The sequence below is a fragment of the Ylistrum balloti genome, unplaced genomic scaffold (genome assembly GCF_031769215.1).
Source record: "Ylistrum balloti isolate Yb309-2 unplaced genomic scaffold, AGI_CSIRO_Ybal_v1 Utg370038, whole genome shotgun sequence".
Taxonomy (NCBI): domain Eukaryota; kingdom Metazoa; phylum Mollusca; class Bivalvia; order Pectinida; family Pectinidae; genus Ylistrum; species Ylistrum balloti.
In genome coordinates, this window is record NW_026782097.1 from 289,101 (window position 1) to 308,741 (window position 19,641).

The following is a 19,641-nucleotide window of genomic DNA, read 5'->3' on the forward strand; positions in this document are numbered from 1 at the left end:
ATGTAAAATTCCAAGGTCCATCACAATAAAGATAGTTGTGTTGCTTTGCTATTCACAAGTAAAAGAAAAAACTTTCCGTCAGTCATGCTCAGAAGTGAAAATAGTTTCAAATTATAGTTTCGTTATCATTTATTAATGGTAACAGGCAGCGTTTCCCACTCTTTTTAAAGTGAACATGAAACATATATAAAATGTAATTTTACATTATATTGATGTGTTTATCATTTTGTGGAGACGTGCAATTCGTAGATTAAGATTAACAACGCAACCACTGCAAATAAAATCACCACGAAAATAAATGATTTTACATTAGACATGGACATCAAGATCGTGTCTACTGTAAAATCATTCATTTTTAACGAAGTCTTTATACACTACCTGTCTGACAGATGTAACTGATGTAAACACAGCGAAGTCTATATACACCTACCTACCTGACAGATGTCTATATACACCTACCTGCCTGACAGATGTAACTGATGTAAAGACAACGAAGTCTATATACACCTACCTGCCTGACTGATGTAACTGATGTAAAGACAGTGAAGTCTATATACACCTACCTGCCTGACAAATGTAAATGATGTAAACACAGCGAAGTCTATATACACCTACCTGCCTGACTGATGTAACTGATGTAAAGACAACGAAGTCTATATACACCTACCTGCTTGACAGATGTAATTGATGTAAAGACAGCGAAGTCTATATACACCTACCTGCCTGACAAATGTAATTGATGTAAAGACAGCGAAGTCTATATACACCTACCTGCCTGACAAATGTAATTGATGTAAAGACAACGAAGTCTATATACACCTACCTGCTTGACAGATGTAATTGATGTAAAGACAGCGAAGTCTATATACACCTACCTGCCTGACAGATGTCTATAATCACCTACCTGCCTGACAGATGTAACTGATGTAAAGACAGCGAAGTCTATATACACCTACCTACCTGACAGATGTAACTGATGTAAAGACAGCGAAGTCTATATACACCAACCTGCCTGACTGATGTAACTGATGTAAACACAGCGAAGTCTATATACACCTACCTACCTGACAGATGTCTATATACACCTACCTGCCTTACAGATGTAACTGATGTAAAGACAGCGAAGTCTATACACACCTACCGGCCTGACAAATGTAAATGATGTAAACACAGCGAAGTCTATATACACCTACCTGCCTAACAGATGTAACTGATGTAAAGACAGCGAAGTCCATATACACCTACCTGCCTGACAGATGTCTATATACACCAACCTGCCTGACAGATGCAACTAATGTAAAGACAGCGAAGTCCATATACACCTACCTGCCTGACAGATGTAACTGATGTAAAGACAGCGAAGTCGATATACACCTACCTGCCTGACTGATGTAACTGATGTAAAGACAGCGAAGTCTATATACACCTACCTGCCTGACAAATGTAATTGATGTAAAGACAGCGAAGTCTATATACACCTACCTGCCTGACTGATGTAACTGATGTAAAGACAACGAATTCTATATACACCTACCTACCTGACAGATGTCTATATACACCTACCTGCCTTATAGATGTAATTGATGTAAAGACAGCGAAGTCTATACACACCTACCGGCCTGACAAATGTAAATGATGTAAACACAGCGAAGTCTATATACACCTACCTGCCTGACAGATGTCTATATACACCTACCTGCCTGACAGATGCAACTAATGTAAAGACAGCGAAGTCCATATACACCTACCTGCCTGACAGATGTAACTGATGTAAAGACAGCGAAGTCTATATACACCTACCTGCCTGACTGATGTAACTGATGTAAATACAGCGAAGTCGATATACACCTACCTGCCTGACAGATGTAACTGATGTAAAGACAAGGAAGTCTATATATACCTACCTGCCTGACAGATGTAACTGATGTAAAGACAGCGAAGTCTATATACACCTACCTACCTGACAGATGTAACTGATGTAAACACAGCGAAGTCTATATACACCTACCTACCTGACAGATGTCTATATACACCTACCTGCCTGACTGATGTAATTGATGTAAAGACAACGAAGTCTATATACACCTACCTGCCTGACTGATGTAACTGATGTAAAGACAGTGAAGTCTATATACACCTACCTGCCTGACAAATGTAAATGATGTAAACACAGCGAAGTCTATATACACCTACCTGCCTGACAGATGTAACTGATGTAAAGACAGCGAAGTCGATTTACACCTACCTGCCTGACTGATGTAACTGATGTAAAGACAGCGAATTCTATATACACCTACCTGCCTGACTGATGTTACTGATGTAAATAAAGCGAAGTCGATATACATCTACCTGCCTGACAGATGTAACTGATGTAAAGACAGCGAAGTCCATATACACCTACCTGCCTTACAGATGTAACTGATGTAAAGACAGCGAATTCTATATACACCTACCTGCCTGACTGATGTAACTGATGTAAATACAGCGAAGTCGATATACACCTACCTGCCTGACAGATGTAGCTGATGTAAAGACAGCGAAGTCTATATATACCTACCTGCCTGACAGATGTAACTGATGTAAAGACAAGGAAGTCTATATACACCTACCTACCTGATAGATGTCTATATACACCTACCTGCCTGACTGATGTAACTGATGTAAAGACAACGAATTCTATATACACCTACCTACCTGACAGATGTAACTGATGTAAAGACAACGAAGTCTATATACACCTACCTGCTTGACAGATGTAATTGATGTAAAGACAGCGAAGTCTATATACACCTACCTGCCTGACTGATGTAACTGATGTAAAGACAACGAATTCTATATACACCTACCTACCTGACAGATGTCTATATACACCTACCTGCCTGACAGATGTAACTGATGTAAAGACAACGAAGTCTATATACACCTACCTGCTTGACAGATGTAATTGATGTAAAGACAACGAATTCTATATACACCTACCTACCTGACAGATGTCTATAATCACCTACCTGCCTGACAAATGTAATTGATGTAAAGACAGCGAAGTCTATATACACCTACCTACCTGACAGATGTAACTGATGTAAACACAGCGAAGTCTATATACACCTACCTACCTGACAGATGTCTATATACACCTACCTGCCTGACTGATGTAACTGATGTAAAGACAACGAAGTCGATATACACCTACCTGCCTGACTGATGTAACTGATGTAAAGACAGCGAATTCTATATACACCTACCTGCCTGACTGATGTTACTGATGTAAATAAAGCGAAGTCTATATACACCTACCTGCCTGACAGATGTAACTGATGTAAAGACAGCGAAGTCCATATACACCTACCTACAGATGTAACTGATGTAAAGACAGCGAATTCTATATACACCTACCTGCCTGACTGATGTAACTGATGTAAATACAGCGAAGTCGATATACACCTACGTGCCTGACAGATGTAACTGATGTAAAGACAAGGAAGTCTATATACACCTACCTGCCTGACAGATGTAACTGATGTAAAGACAAGGAAGTCTATATACACCTACCTACCTGACAGATGTCTATATACACCTACCTGCCTGACTGATGTAACTGATGTAAAGACAACGAATTCTATATACACCTACCTACCTGACAGATGTCTATAATCACCTACCTGCCTGACAGATGTAACTGAGGTAAAGACAACGAAGTCTATATACACCTACCTGCTTGACAGATGTAATTGATGTAAAGACAACGAATTCTATATACACCTACCTACCTGACAGATGTCTATAATCACCTACCTGCCTGACAGATGTAACTGAGGTAAAGACAACGAAGTCTATATACACCTACCTGCTTGACAGATGTAATTGATGTAAAGACAGCGAAGTCTATATACACCTACCTGCCTGACAGATGTAACTGATGTAAAGACAGCGAAGTCTATATACACCTACCTGCCTGACAGATGTAACTGATGTAAAGACAACGAAGTCTATATACACCTACCTGCCTGACAGATGTAACTGATGTAAAGACAGCGAAGTCTATATACACCTACCTGCCTGACAGATGTAACTGATGTAAAGACAACGAAGTCTATATACACCTACCTGCCTGACAGATGTTACTGATGTTAAGAAATTAATTCCATCTTTGTATAACAATACCCATTATAGGAAAGTTTAGTTTGTATTAAGGATGTGATTTCTTTTCATTGTAGAAAGAGAAAATTATTGATATTTTTACATAACTAAGCCTATGTTGGTTAGTCTTTCTTCATAATTGGTATTAATGTATTAGCATCTTTGCTGCTGATTTATCAATAAGATATCAAGTGTTTTTTAACCTATACCACTTGCCAATACGTTTATTGCTTGTGTGTTACTAGTTGACCTGATTATGCGAAATGTAATCATTTTCTTAACGTCATTTCAAGGGTTACATTCACTGTTGCTCTCTACACCCCTTAAATAGTTCATGTCAAAATTGAAGGCTCTATGTGCAACAGACTGTGGATAAAACGAAAAGACCAGTTTAATATTTGACGTACGTCTAAGGAATCTCTAGTTCGCATAATGGTATATTATACTTGGTTTGAAGTTGTATGTAGCTCCTTTGTAATCTTTAAAAGGAGCGTATCAGTCCATGATTGGTCAATTTTCCCCTCTTTGTGCTTTCAAATTTGTCAACGATGCAGAGAGCGAAAGTGATCGAGATAATTTTCATATTATTCTTAGCCAATCAAATATTATTACCAGCATTAAGATAGTGGAATGATATTGAATAGTCCTACTTTACTAACGAATGTTTTTTGTATCTGCATATGACATGTTTACAAAGTGTGCAGACCAAGAGGACTTGCTCACATTGGTACGTTATTACAATAATGTATGCCCATCTGCTGTATATCTATGTGTAATTATCGTATATAATGACTAAAAAAGTATTTTGAAAGTCCGGGAAAGAAGCTACTTTTTACATTTATTTCTTTTACAGTATTGAAAGCTTTTCCCGATGAAAGATAATCCTGTATTTAGGCTTTACTATGGTGTATGTATATGTTTTCATGTTCATTTCTCTAATTGCCATGTCGTAACATTCCTGTAAATATTGTCCATTTGGGACAAACAAAAAAGAAGGATAGACACCGAGACTCCTGAAAAAGTATAAGGAGAAAAAGGGTAGGTGTTCCGGAAGAGTAAGTGTCTTCGGTTTCATCGCAGACATCCGCCGTGTAAATGAGTAAAGTCACGTTTCCAAATGAGAACAATTTATATAACCATCAAAGGTGCCATTCCCATCATGACATTGGTATATTTGTATAAAGGACACAAAGATTACAGTCTATAGAAAAAAGAAATTATTATCATAATCATAACCAAAGTACTTTAGATCGCTTCTCTTGCGTTGTAAACATCTCCAGTTCGTATGTAGCCGATAACCTAACGCTGTCAGTGAAGTAGTCAATGATGGTGCATTTTAAGACGACGTTGATAGTTTACTACTGAATGCTCACTAACTATTCTACACCACCGACTTTGCTGGGAGCAAATATACAATGTTATGGCATACACAGATAAACATTTTCCATGTGCATGTGTACACAGAAATGCTCCGTAACAATTCATTACTTACATGGAATGATGTATCTAGTCACAACTTACATGTTTTGTACAGATAATTCACCAGTTATGATTACGAAACAAAGTGGGCTGCTCATTTAAAGATGCAATTTGCAATTGAAGGCAGCTGTCATGATTTTCTATAAACTATTTATATACGTGTTATACTTCAATGTAAACGTTGCTAATTCGGCATGTAAATGGACAGGTTTTCTTGTTGCCAAGGTTAGGTTTGAACTGCCATGTCGTAATATCTTAAGTTTTTAAAGATATTGCTTTTTGCGGCGATTTATTTTACATCTGGTACCTACTGTTTATATTAGGTAACTGTAAATTTCAAGAGGTACATGTGTTTTGTGGGAAACATTTTTTAAACACCACAAAAAGAAGTAAAATAGCAAAATCAGCAAGAAATTATTGGAAATACATTCTGTTTTTTACTTTCTCTCTTGTCTCATTGCAGAGGTCCAATTGAACGGTGCAGAAAATAATGATGTACTTTAAAGAAATATTGTCAGTGTGAACCCAAAAAAATATTCAAAAAAATGATCAGACAGGCGTTCATACTTTAAAGATTTATTTTATCCTTCCACCAGTGTCCACTTGCCCCCATCGCTCACAAAAACAGTGATGTCAACACATAATTTGTCGGAAATACCACATTCTGTTTTCCTGGCTGTAACTCTAGATTTGCCCAATTTTCAAATCATTCTTCCATTATTTTTACGGTTGCTTGAAGTTACATGTACCAGTGATTTTACCGATGGTTACCAGTGTCACCTAAAGCTCTTAGCTAACTATATTGGAAGCTGGCAGCACTTATCATACACATGTAGAAACTATTAATTCCTCTGAGAATACCATAGTTATCTATGAACATTTAGAGGTTAGGCTCCAGACAAGCATTGTCATTTTTGTTACTACATAAACAATATCATATTCCTAAAAGGTTCTTTCATAGTAGAAAAAGTGAACGAGGCAGTGAGCAATGTGAACCTAAGTAAATCTAAAATAATTAGGGGACTAGATAACCACACGGTGATATATACTTAATACTTGAGAAGTATACTTCTTTGTTAAAAAACAAAAAAATATTTTTGAAAAAATACGTGATAAAAACAGGGGATTGAATCCTGTACATACTATCCTTATTCAAACTAAGAACGTTAAAAGATAAAAAAAGAAAAAAATTCTACATTACTACTCTTAAAGAGTACATAGAAAAATAAGAAAAAGGTTGTTTTTAAAGGATAAGTGTCTTCCTCTTAATTGATTTCATCGGACGCAATTCTACATCAATTCAATTGTTATACGTTATCAAAATAAGAACCGGGTAAATATCAAAGAAAATATCAGATTTAATAATGAACATCGAACATGTCTACATTCATACTGCACAAGCAATCTGAATATTTATTCAAAAAAGAGGATAACGGCGGGCACAAAACTTGTCATTTCATAAACAAGCATCTCACACTTCAGATCAAATGAAGAAGTCTGCGCCTGGTATGGTTTTCTAATTCAAAAGTTTGAAATTGCTTGATTTTCAATTAATTCTAAAATACAAACTACAGTAAACATTATATCTATAAGATAAAAAATACTTTGCTCCTTAAAAGAGGAAGCGGAACTCAATCTCAAACTTAATGTTTTGTGATAAGTTGTGTTTATATTAAATCCTTTGTAACGTTATAACTTATCTCTAAAAGCCAATTGGAAACAATAAAGGCTAATGTCTGTTTACGCCAAGTTTACCGCCGTGCTTGCTTGCATGCTTAACATTGTCTAATAAATAAGAATCATATGTTCTCAAAGTTCACAATTCTAAGACCTATTTAATATTAAGTAGTTTTTATGAAATCAAACATTTTTATGAATAATCTAACTGCTATTTTGAAGGCTTTGGAGACATTTGTTATTCTGATATTAAAGATTTTTATCAGAAAGATAGAGTTTCAAGCTGACATGTTATCATATTTCAACAAATTGTACCAGATGTTAGACTTTAGTTTACACGTGTACATGTGCAGATCATAAGACTATGTAATATGTGTCAGAGATTGGTGTATGGCTCTCTATTGCACAAACGACCTTTCTTGACCTCCCATGACCTCTGATCCTTTCACATTTCACATCAAACAAAGAGCTTGGGAAAAAACCTATGTACCGACCTAGTTATGGTAGTAGAAACGACTTTGTTTTCTCAAGAGCTCTACAGATACATTGACAATGGTATTATATCTATAGGGCCCGGTTGTTCTTCCGTATTTTATTGACAATTGCTCAAATATTTTTTTTCAAACTGAAAAAAAAATTCATTAGAAGTAAGACGAATTCAAAACGTTAAAAACTAACAATGACTGTCATTTTATACATTGTTTCAAACCGAAACGTTTCAGTGACGAATACCGTCGGGTTTAAACCCAAAGAGACTGAACACGCAACTCCCCAAGTTATATTCAAATGATAAAAATGTGTGTAAAACGGTTTTTAATGTTCAGACACTAGGATTATTAAAAAGTGCATTTGTTCCAGAATATCAATTTTATGCAGGTGTTAGACATCGTCAGAAAATGTTTGATTTACTGCTACCTGACAACTTTAAATTCAATCGAGTATTGGCGCAATTCTTGATAAGAATATTTAGTCGACTTAATTTTGGAAACATTCAATACATATGGAATTAAGCCTGTGCACCTTGTCAGTTATATCTTCAAATGCGAATTTGTTTCGTCTTCCCAAAATTTTTGACAATTTTAACTCTGAGCAATAATAACCAACCATAGAAGATAACATAAGTATTGTGTAATTTAATTCTGAATATTGTGTGTAATTTTTACTCCATTGAAAGGTGCTATTCGCTTGTATGTTTTATACAATCGATTATTGACTGCGATTTTTCAAAGGGAGTAAGATATTTAAAACATTTTTTAAGATAACAACTCCATATTTGCAAATTTGAACTCACAACAAAAAGTCGTTTGCAAGTCGTTGCATGTTATATTGTCTATTTCAAGTTAAGATTTTTTAGTCAAAGAAGGTAAATGTTTGATTAGGTAAATTAGAAAGGTAAAGGATGTTTTCACAATTCTGTCCGAGGAATAAGATTATTTCTACATTTTAACAAACGTATTAAAATATTTTAGAGCACTAGAACAAAAGGAAAGTAAGAATCCCATGAAACGATAGAAACAAGTAAGAGTTGTCTTTCCTCAAGTTATGTTCGTCTCCTCTCCACCATTTAACAAACTCTTTTCCGTTTCATGTATTTTTCACTTCTTTCGTTGATCATGTAAATCTTACAACGTGTATCTGTTCACATTGGAATAAACAATGTAAGATATGTCCAACGTCATATAAATAATTAATTCAATATACAAAAATATTTGCAACACTAAGGCCTTCTGTCTGTTGCTGAGTTCTTCATAAACTTGTTTAGCATCATTAAAAAGTAACTAATTTTCATTGATCTAAGCAATATGTATTCTGGTCTCATGCCGCTGTTATGTATAGGTGTAGATTCTTAGGTTCTCGAGGTCATCTGAAGCACGTTTGATCAGGCTGTTGTTAGCAAACCTGAAAACAGATATATGTATAAACATCAAATACAAAAACTTTACTTTTGACTCGAGTAAGCGATAAAGAGAACTTAAAAGATATGAGAAAAAATCGTTTAACTTTTCGTTTGTTTTTCCAAAAAAATAAACAAAGACGTCATACAGACTAGATCTAAAGAACAAGATACCGTCGGAAACAGAGGGGTGGCGAAAGGGAAACTTTATATTTTCTTAAATTGGATTAATTGTAGAGGCGGCGAGAATCATATAATCTATTACAAATAAAGATCCATATTTACTGGTTTATCATTTCTGCATCAACTACTTTCAATCAAAATATCATTCAACAAAATTGAATCCTTATTCATCTACAGACGATGTCTAATGTCTTGGAACTGTGTTCTGTTGAAATGAATACAGAACATTGTTATTAACACATGAAGGAATATGAAACAACAGCAGCACGGGCATATACATCAATATTCTTTAAAGGAGCGATTCTTTGCACAATTTTAGTTACAGATATATCGATCTTTATACAAGTAAATAGTATGAAAATCCTATGATGGTAACGTAAAATAAGATTCGGTACGTAATATATACCATTATATGAATACCAAATGGAAACATGTTTTGAATTTTATTCTACTAACCAGCCACGCAAGCAGTGATGAAACAAGCCATACAACCAGAAATGAGAGCACGGAAAGATACTTTGACAATGTCTTCCTTTCTAGAGGGTGCAACCGCCGTCAACGCTCCAATCATAATGCCTAGCGCTGTCACATTAGAAAATCCACACAAAGCGTATGTTGTTATAACCTCAGATCGGGCCTTAAATGACAAGTACATCCATCATGCTTTTCTCATATGTCTTTTGTTAGTCAGGGACAAAGATATTGACTAAAACAGGAAACACAAAAAAATTAACAATGAAAATAGCATATTTCTGGCATTAACGATTTGCAGTTTGTATCATCTTTTAAAAAGGCTATTTTCATACTCACTGACATAACACCGCCAATCAGAACAGTAGCGTTTCCGGGCGTGTCCATAATAATGTTTCCAATCTTGTCTAAGTGCCAAGTTCCGTTAAAATTCCGGAATTTCTCGCCATTCCTTATCACTTCACCCAGATCTTCATAGGCGAAAAATTCATTAATGAATGTTTTCATGCCCACCATTCTGGCAGCCACATGACAATCTGCTGGTTCCACACCCATCAAGAAGACAAGTGGCCATAATAGGTACGAGCATATTAACTATATATAGAACAAAGGAACATTGTGATATCATTATGTCAGACATACTAAATAAAACTGAGAACTATTAAAGAACATAGCTGGCCCACTGATAGAGAACATATGAAAGCAAAACAAAAAATGCAAATATGCAAACATCGTCATAATCCATAACTTGAATTCAATAGAATTAGGGCAAAATATAAGCAAGAAAAATATTTGCAAGAAATGTCTTAAAAGACAATAAGATCAGTTGTTCCGGAAGAGTTCGCGTCGGCGAAACTCGCCATTAAAAACGTGATTATTCCAATTTTGTAATGCCATGTTCACAAAATGAGAACATGATAAACAACAACTGAATCAACAAGTATAATAACGAGTATGAACCATGTCCTACTTCATATTTCATAATAAATATTTCCAAATGAGATAATTAAGACGATCATACAACTGTTGGTCTGTCAGTTATTGCCCATATCTTGTACAAGAATCGTGATACTGGGTATGGAATTACGGCCATTATTTCGTTGAAACTGTTTAAAGTTACTGAAATAAAGCTAGAAAACGTGTATCTCTAACGTGGTAAAATATTTTCTGTTGTAATCGTTTGAATTAACTTTGTGACCATGTTTCAACTTCTGTTCACATAAAACACATTGTTGGTGGATGGGAAACTCCATAATGTGGAATGTCTGTGATGTTTTGACATGTGATATCAAGATAAAGCCGATAAAGGTGTGAAGACAGTGATTATATACACAATTCACACCACAACGTTTAAAGAACACTAACTCGTCCTTTACCATGACTATTCTCTGGGTTAGACTGATAGTATGGAAAATTAATCTTTCCCAGCCGTTGTAAAACGTCAATATATTACAGCATTGTGAATCATTTCTGATAACAAATTTTCATTCTGTGAAAGTTTCTACCAGGGGATTGAATTTGTCTCATCGCATATTGTTCTAAACTTGTAATATCACATTGGGTGATAAGACGAACTAATATGAATAATATGCTATCTTAAATCGAAGGAAACATACACCTGATGGACGCTTGTAAATTGGTTTGGGATAAACGGAAATTTATCAGACCGGAGCACCTGTGGAATAAATGACCAGAAGTTTGGTAAAAACATCATGTGATTTATCGCAAGCTGGAGAATGATTAGTGTGGCGTATCTACTCTAAGGAATGTGTGGAGAAAGGAAATTATTATCCAATTTGTGTGGAGCTTTTTAAGATTATAATTGTGAAAATTAAGAGTACTTTTGTGAATCTGATGATGAATACAAGTGAAGTTTCCTGTCATATATAATTCTTATTTGAGTACATGGCATTTTGCAATAGTGTTTACATTTCGTGTTGCATGAAATATAACTCTTCTTCATATATTGGGCTTGTTTCATACAATGATTTTAATGGCCCCCTTTTTTTTTTTTTTTTTTAAAATTCAACAACTCATTGAGACGATTGAGAACAACCATATTTACAAGGTATCATAGTCATTATGTCTTTCAGGAAAATCTAGTAGAGTTAATTATGAAATGCTAGGGCCGCCTTAATACAAACCAAACGAGAGTAAATTAAGAGAAAACGTTATGAGTTTATAGCGGACCTAATATTTACCTGGAATGAAAGGACAGGGTAGTCAGGCGGGATGAGTCCCACGCGGTCACCTAGCCACTCAAGGGTAGCATTGCAGAATCCCAACAAGGAAAAGAAAGCCAACACGCTCACCAATATGTACGCGACAATAGATGTCGCTCCAATAGCACCTATAGACGCTGCATCTATGATATTTTGGCCATATCTACAAGAAACCAAATGTTATTAGCAATAGACATGTTAGCATAACGGATGGTCTCACGCATTTGTTCACTATTTGAGAGATTCATAACATAGCTATACTCTACATAATCTAAAGTTACACAAAAAAATTAATCACTTGTGTAATTTTATTATAAGCTTTACCCTTTCTTGTCCATGTTAACCTTTGATTTCCTAATCTTTTCGTCCGGATAAAAGAGCTTCGACAAGGCGAGAGCTGCTGGAGCCGACATGACAGATGCTGATAGCAGATGATTAGCAGGAGCCTGTTGATGTAAAAAGAAACCGAGATATCTAACACTGTAGAACTCAAGGAAAGGTCAAAGCCTAAAATAAACTGTTACTTTTTGGCCATGGAATGTCATGCTACATGAAGATAACTCGTGTCCTGCCTTAGTGAAACATTATGGTCATGAATAGTGATTAAAGATAGCAGATATACTATGATATTCACAATTCTGGTTAACTTTGTCTGGATGAAGCTCGTAAAATCAAATCATTTCCTTTTCAAGTAAAAGAATTAGACAAGATGTTTTTGTATCGGACAAAGGATATGATTATGTGTCGTTTTCTGACATTGTTAATGTAGACTGTATTTGTGTTGACGCGTGAAACAGCTCTTAAACATATCAAAGGAAAAGGGCAAGCTTAATGCATAAAGCAGTGAAGAATGAGAAAATAAAATAATGAAAAAAAGTATTTATAACTCTTGAAATTCTTATGTCGATGACCTGAGCGACAATACAAGAAAAACCAACATGTCAACATAATCAATCCAAACTCCAATTTGAATAAAAACAAGGACATATCAACAGAAGAAAGATTTACATGGAGACTTCTGGAAAAAGTACAATTATAATAAGACCAGGTGTTCCGGAAGAGTAAACAACTTAATCTTCATCGACGGCATCCGCCATGTAAATCTTGGTCAGGTAATGGTACGTCCTATTATAAAATCAAGGTACACAACAACAAAAGAAATAGAACATTTCTTAATGACATCACTATGGCAACCACAAAACCTCCCTACGCTCTGTAACAATTGATTAGCGGCTGATTTTAACCAACGTCATAGGTGCTTCGGCCGGATGGTAACCACGTTTCACAAAATTCAAACCTTCCAAAACACTACCATTGTGAGCTTTCATGCCATCATCGTAATGATCTTACTATTAACGTGATCTAAATGCTAAAAATGGGACATCCAACCAAATTACATAGCGTTGTTACTGCTTCACGATACAAAAAGTACTAGAGAAGACTTTGAAATGTTGTTCATTACAAAAGATATTTCTTATTAATTGAAAACGAAGTTAAAATTTTAAAATGCCTGTTTTCACTATATATTTATAACAATAATCCTATCACTCTTTAAAACTGTATCTTGTGTTGCCTGGTGACGAGAGAATTTAGCTAGTAGCTGTTCCGTATGTGCGCAAAGATGTACGATGACTACAGCAATGTTATTAAGTAACCATGCATTGTATCGTAGAATAAACTGAAAGTGTATTCAAGTGTCGGTGTTCTCGAAATGATTAATTTGTTGTTTGCGTGGAAATTGCTTCATAGTTCATTTCATTTGCATGAGGGTCACTTCCCTTCATCAATCTACTCAAGCAGTAAGATGAACAATCAATACGTAAAAGTGCAATGTGTCCAGAAGTCTTTTACCCTTAGTATGATAAATATTTTTGTTACCAAAGATTATCATACGGCTCATCAACATAGCACAAGTAATAAAGAAAAAGATGTAATAATTAGCTGTGTTGATACAATGACTGTTTTCTTTGTTACCATAGCCTGTATATGATTCTAGTAGATATGTACGCCACTTTATTCATGAAGACTCATGTTCATATTTCAATAACTGACACTTTTTGGCATCAATTCTTGACATCAAAGCCATAGAAGACAATGGAAGCGTGTTATTCTGATTGACAAGATTTAACGCAAAAACTGTCGGAGGAAAATGACACCAGACAGCAGTGAGGATCAAGAGACGAGGTGAATTAACCAATGCTTAGAATTTTCGATAGATAGGTGTATAGAACTGTTCAGATGCTAGTAAACGGTCTGGAAATCAATTAGATGTTTGCACTTTGCCTAAAAGACCTGAATAATTTGGCATTGGACACAATTCAGAGTACCAAGTCTTACCCCGTACATATGGTAGATAACAAGAGTGCTTCCTGACACAGTTGCAAATCCATTAGTCATAACGGTGTGTAGTTCAGGGAGTGTCATATCATCAAAGAATGGATGCAGAAACGTGGTTGTCTCCCCCTAAAATGTTAATATGTTCCAAAATAAAACAGTAGTTTGAAAATTTGGCAAGAACAGTGTTATACAACTCTAACATGTAGAAAATTCTACATAATAGGTATGGTTTCCTTTTTATTAATTAACTTTTGTTTCGATATATCTCTACAAGATAACTTACCCAACCGACGAAAATGTTAAATGCAGCGTGCAGAGATTCCATGGCGGAAATACCAAGACTATACTGCATAACAACGCCAAGTGCCCGGATGAGGATTTGGAGCCAGCCCAGGTAATACAGGATTGAAATAGAGGCGCTGAAGAAAATGATCACTGGTAGAACCTGTTAACAATATTATAGCTCATTCTCAATTATATGTCCTTCTGATACTCTTAATCTAATTATCTGGTTAATAAGTCTAAGCTAAAACTATATATAAATATGAGTTTAATAGTGTAGCGAATTATTGCGAAGATATCGTAGACTACAACACTGGTAAACTTATCAAAGTGAAAGTTTTTTTATTCATTTGCAGTAAAAATATTAAGCAGTGAAACGAATATCGTAAAGTATGTTTACAGTGATAATAGTGTTGTATTTTGATAATTTGGTTTTTAAAACGATAATGGTTTATCTTTTACTTAATACTGAATTCATTTATGTTTGACCGGAAGTAAGACAAAATTCAACACGAAATGAATTTCAACATGATATCTTGGACTTTCGTAGTCTTTATTTAACAATAGAGTTTTTTGTCGTTTTGAAGAAATTTCGCTATTGGACTACTTTGTTTTTGGCGGCGTTGTTGACGGCGTAATTTGGTTATTAATGTCCACATTATCAACGTTTTATGGTTGCTATGGTAATTCATTTGAGTATAACTGTGGAAATTGACCCGAAAACAAGTGATTCAGTGTGTTTCCTGATCATGGAAATAACTGGCTATTTAGGTGAAAATTACAAAAGTAAAAGCACCGTGACCCCCTCTTTTTCATCATGAAAAGTATCACAGAATTTTTTTCTATCCAAACATCTGAAAACCTTTAATACGAGATGATGGTCAAGAATAAGATTTAGTTCACTTTGGTACATTTCCAGGTTTTGGATGTTATGCAGTTAAAAGCAGTTAAAAAGTCTGTGATCCAGAAAAAAATAAGAACAATTTGTAAAAATAAATTATTTCCTATTACACATATTCTGACGTCTGTACTGAAAAAAAAATAGTTCAACAACATATATAATTGATTTGCTTTTAATCTATCAAACCTTTCAGAAAACAGTTTAACATTGGATTTTTTTTACTTAGGAGTTCATTCTTATTTACGTATTGACTAAGTTCCGTTAACACTTAAGTGTCATTTAGAATCAATACCCAACATGAAGTTTAGCGATGGGTTACTTGATACTGGTATTACCTGGTAATTCAATACCAGAAAAAAACATTGTTTGATGACATTGAAAAATATGTTGTTTTTACCAGAATTAATGTCACATTACAGCCTCTAGTATTTTCCTGAAAACAAAGAATGATTTTTTGAGGCTCTCTTATGACTGAATTTGTTTGTATTTTTCTAAAACGGTATAATGCAAATATCATCTGTTTCAAAATAAAACTTTGTTTATAGCCTTACAGTGAATGCAAATAGATGCTCTTTGTGGGCAGGTCCGAACACAAAATTGGCTCCAGTTTCAGAATGACCAAGGTATTCCGTTACTCGGTGTGCTAGCCAATCAAAAGCATCATATCCCCATGATGAGCGGAGAACAATTAGCGCAAAGATAATCTGTAAAAGAAGTCCCCAGAGCACAGGCCGCCACACCACCTACAAAATAAAAAATCTGTCCCCATATCATAGCATGCCATACTACCTATCCAATAGATTAGCCAGGATTGAGGCAAAATAATTGAAAAAGTAGACCCCCAAAGCAAAGGTTGTTCCGCTAACTATCGAATGAATACATCAATCATAGTTACATATGTTGTCAGCAATGTCTGTTATACATATTATTGTATTGCGTTCCGAGTTTAAATGTGCTAATAGTAACCATGGTAATACGGCTTCAATAACTTAGATCTGGATTTTTAACACTTATTCAATCCCATTTTCATTTCCTTTAACTTCGTTTAGAAAGTTCATAATTCAATTTAGAAGGACGAACGAAAGTGAGACAAAATTAAAGAGTCATGTTGCAGATTCCTGTGGAAGAAATATTAACAGAGCATGAGTACCCCAGACCTGGACAAACACATCTAGCCTATGGCTGTGGTAGGGTACAAGAAAGCGTTTATAGATTCACATCTAACGGAACAAATGTGTGTCTTATTTAAACAGATGATGTGTTTACAGTTATCGCGTCACCAATGCATTACTAGGACAAGAATAAAGATGCAATCTTGTCTATTCGTCATTTACCTGGCTACAAATCAGAAAGCAGTTAAGGATATTAAAGAAGACAAGGACATTATCAGTGACAATTACTTTAGATTGTAATAAAAGTAGATCGGAATAATTCAGTTAAGAGGGATGCAAAGCGCAGTAATGATTTGTAATATATTTGTTCTCAGATAATCTTTATAAAAGTATGAAAATTAAGCATTTTACCATACCTTTGCTGGATCTTTGGAGAAAAAGAACATAAGCATTATAAACACAAACATTCCAACAGCTGAGACGATGCTTGACGGAGATTTGATGAACACGTCGACCAAAACATATAAGAAAATAGCGAGAATCGCGAGGGTGCTAGCAAGCCTGAAATAAAATAAACAGACACTCTGTTATGCTGTTTTGTGCATGTCAAAACTTAGTCTGCAGTCTTATAGAATAAGTCAGAATTATGTTAATGTAGAATAATCCCTGGTTCATTAAAGTGAAATTTAATTGTTCGCCTATTAAACAATACTGCAAAGTTTTCATGAATTTTCGACGTTCATAAACCGTTATTTTAGTGATGAATATATCAAATAATGGCAATGAAAACAAAGAAGAAAATACTGACAGTTCAAGTTCAGCTGCGATAAAACTATGGCAAAGTATGGAAAAAGTAAGGAACAAGGAGAATTAGATCTGGTGTTTAGAAAAAGTAAGCGCACCTGCCATGTAAAGCGCGGTCTTTACAACTCATCAAACACCTTTTACTATATAGGGAGGGGAATTGGGGTATAATCTGACTAAAGAAGAAAACCAAAGCAAGACTATTCTTGAAAAAACTAGGAGAATAAGACCAGATATCTATATTCTACTTAATTTACGTCACCCGCAACCCAAGTTAGAGCGTATTAATGCTGTTTACTATAAATGCTAAATGACTGGGTTCTGACTTCGAACTATATATCACAATATTATAACATAGTTTCCAAATGAGATTTTTGGGACCATCTGCATCAAGAAACATCTAAATTAGTGGACTGCAAGTAAGAAGTTGTCAGAAAAAAGGTTGATGAAAAATTGCAATGTCTACATACATCTGTGTATCTTTCATATAAATGTAGTTCACCAGCTTGAAAGTAACATTACATTTACAATATATCTAGAAGACATTCGGCATATTAGAAATGAGGTTAATCAATAGATGTTTAGTAGTTTTCACGGCATGTCTAGCAAATTGAGAGCGGGACAAACAGGCCAAAGCCAGACGTACTGGAACGAATCTTACCGTTGAAAAAGTCGACGTCGTTTTCCAATTTGCCGTTTGATTCGTTTGAAACAACATGTAGACTGCAATGAAGAAGACACTGAAGGCCAAGACTTTTTCAAGACGAACTTGACGACAAATCCTGCGGATACGACAACGGTAACCACCATCAGGCGAACCGAACCTTCATCGCCAAACCTATACAACATGGCGTAGATAAAATACGCAAGGTAGCCTAATACTAGAATAACCGTGATAATTTGTTTAAATCTTGATTGGTTTTTTTGACAACAAGCATCACAGGACCTCCGAATCCGGATGATAACCCCGAGTGGTGATGAACATGGACCCGATCTGTCGTCGTTGATGCTGTTGCTTGTTTCCAAGTCGGCATCCTCGGTGTTAGAACAATTAACCTGCAAATAAATTACGTGTACTATTATAAACCTGTCTAATGGACATATCTCTCATCGCATAGACCAAAATCTGATCTGCAATTGACGCATTCACGTTAAAAAAATCGACCCTACCATTTAGCGGAACACATATAAATGCACAGAATTGGAATTATCATATCAACGGGTCATCTGCACCCTTTCAATCTTACATATCGGCTTTCAGTCTTATAAGTTAGGCCAAGACCACTAGTGATTAGGGTTTGAGGGTTTCAGTTTCCACTCAACACATAGTGTAAATATGCTTATTCTCAGTGGCTTGAGTGTCATGTTTCTTCATTTGCAATCTTCCTTGAATGTATGTTTTTCTTGCTATGAGCAGTTGCTCTATTGAACTTTGATTGGTACAAGTGATATACGCAAGGAATTCAATGCTCACCTTCCTCTTAAAATCAACAACAAACAACAAATCTTACATTTTCATTCACTTTTTCTTCGGGAGACATCAACCGATCAAGATGGTCATCAGTCCTGTCGTTGAGGCAATCCTTGGTGACCATCTCTACTGCCTTTTCCTGATTCATTTTTACTTTTATACCTGATTCCTAGCTGTTGTTAAAATGAGGTTAAACATATCAATGTGTGTAAATGTACCATTTGAATTTTGAGTTCCGCTTATAAGCTATGTTTTTAAGAGTTGAAAATATAAGTGACAGATATTATTGAAAAAAAAAATTTGGGTGTGGGTTTTCACCAGCGATAACGCTACGTGGTTCATTTAATGATGCTACACTATTTAAAGGTTTGAAAAAGATACAAGAACATTCATGAATATCAATGTCTGGATCAAAATGTTTAAAAGTTTCGGTACGTCGACAAGGACGGAAAAAGATGTTGAAATGGAACAAGAGATGTACAAACCGTATAGCTGCAGGAAATTGGTCAATATAGGATATTGGCTGAAATCAAACCCATTACATGCGTAATAATTGAATCTACAGTGGACCTGCAATAATCCAGACTATTTAGACCGGGAACGAAGTTGTCTGGATTATCGGGGGTCCACTCTATGTCACCAGAACTTTAAAATACAAAAAAAGTCGT

The 19,641-nt window shown here is 35.3% G+C and overlaps 1 protein-coding gene across 1 annotated transcript; it reads right to left on the reverse strand.

Moving 5' to 3' along the window:
* Positions 1-8,630: 8,630 nt before the first annotated feature.
* Positions 8,631-19,121, reverse strand: LOC132548947 (solute carrier family 28 member 3-like). The gene is made up of 11 exons (XM_060212849.1): positions 19,014-19,121; positions 18,164-18,558; positions 17,115-17,259; positions 16,138-16,329; positions 14,687-14,848; positions 14,404-14,529; positions 12,391-12,512; positions 12,046-12,229; positions 10,184-10,438; positions 9,830-10,010; positions 8,631-9,195 (listed from the first exon to the last, which is right to left on the reverse strand). The coding sequence occupies exons 1-11, from the start codon at positions 19,119-19,121 to the stop codon at positions 9,176-9,178; spliced, it is 1,890 nt and encodes a 629-aa protein (XP_060068832.1). The 3' UTR covers positions 8,631-9,175.
* Between the last annotated feature and the right edge of the window lie 520 nt (positions 19,122-19,641).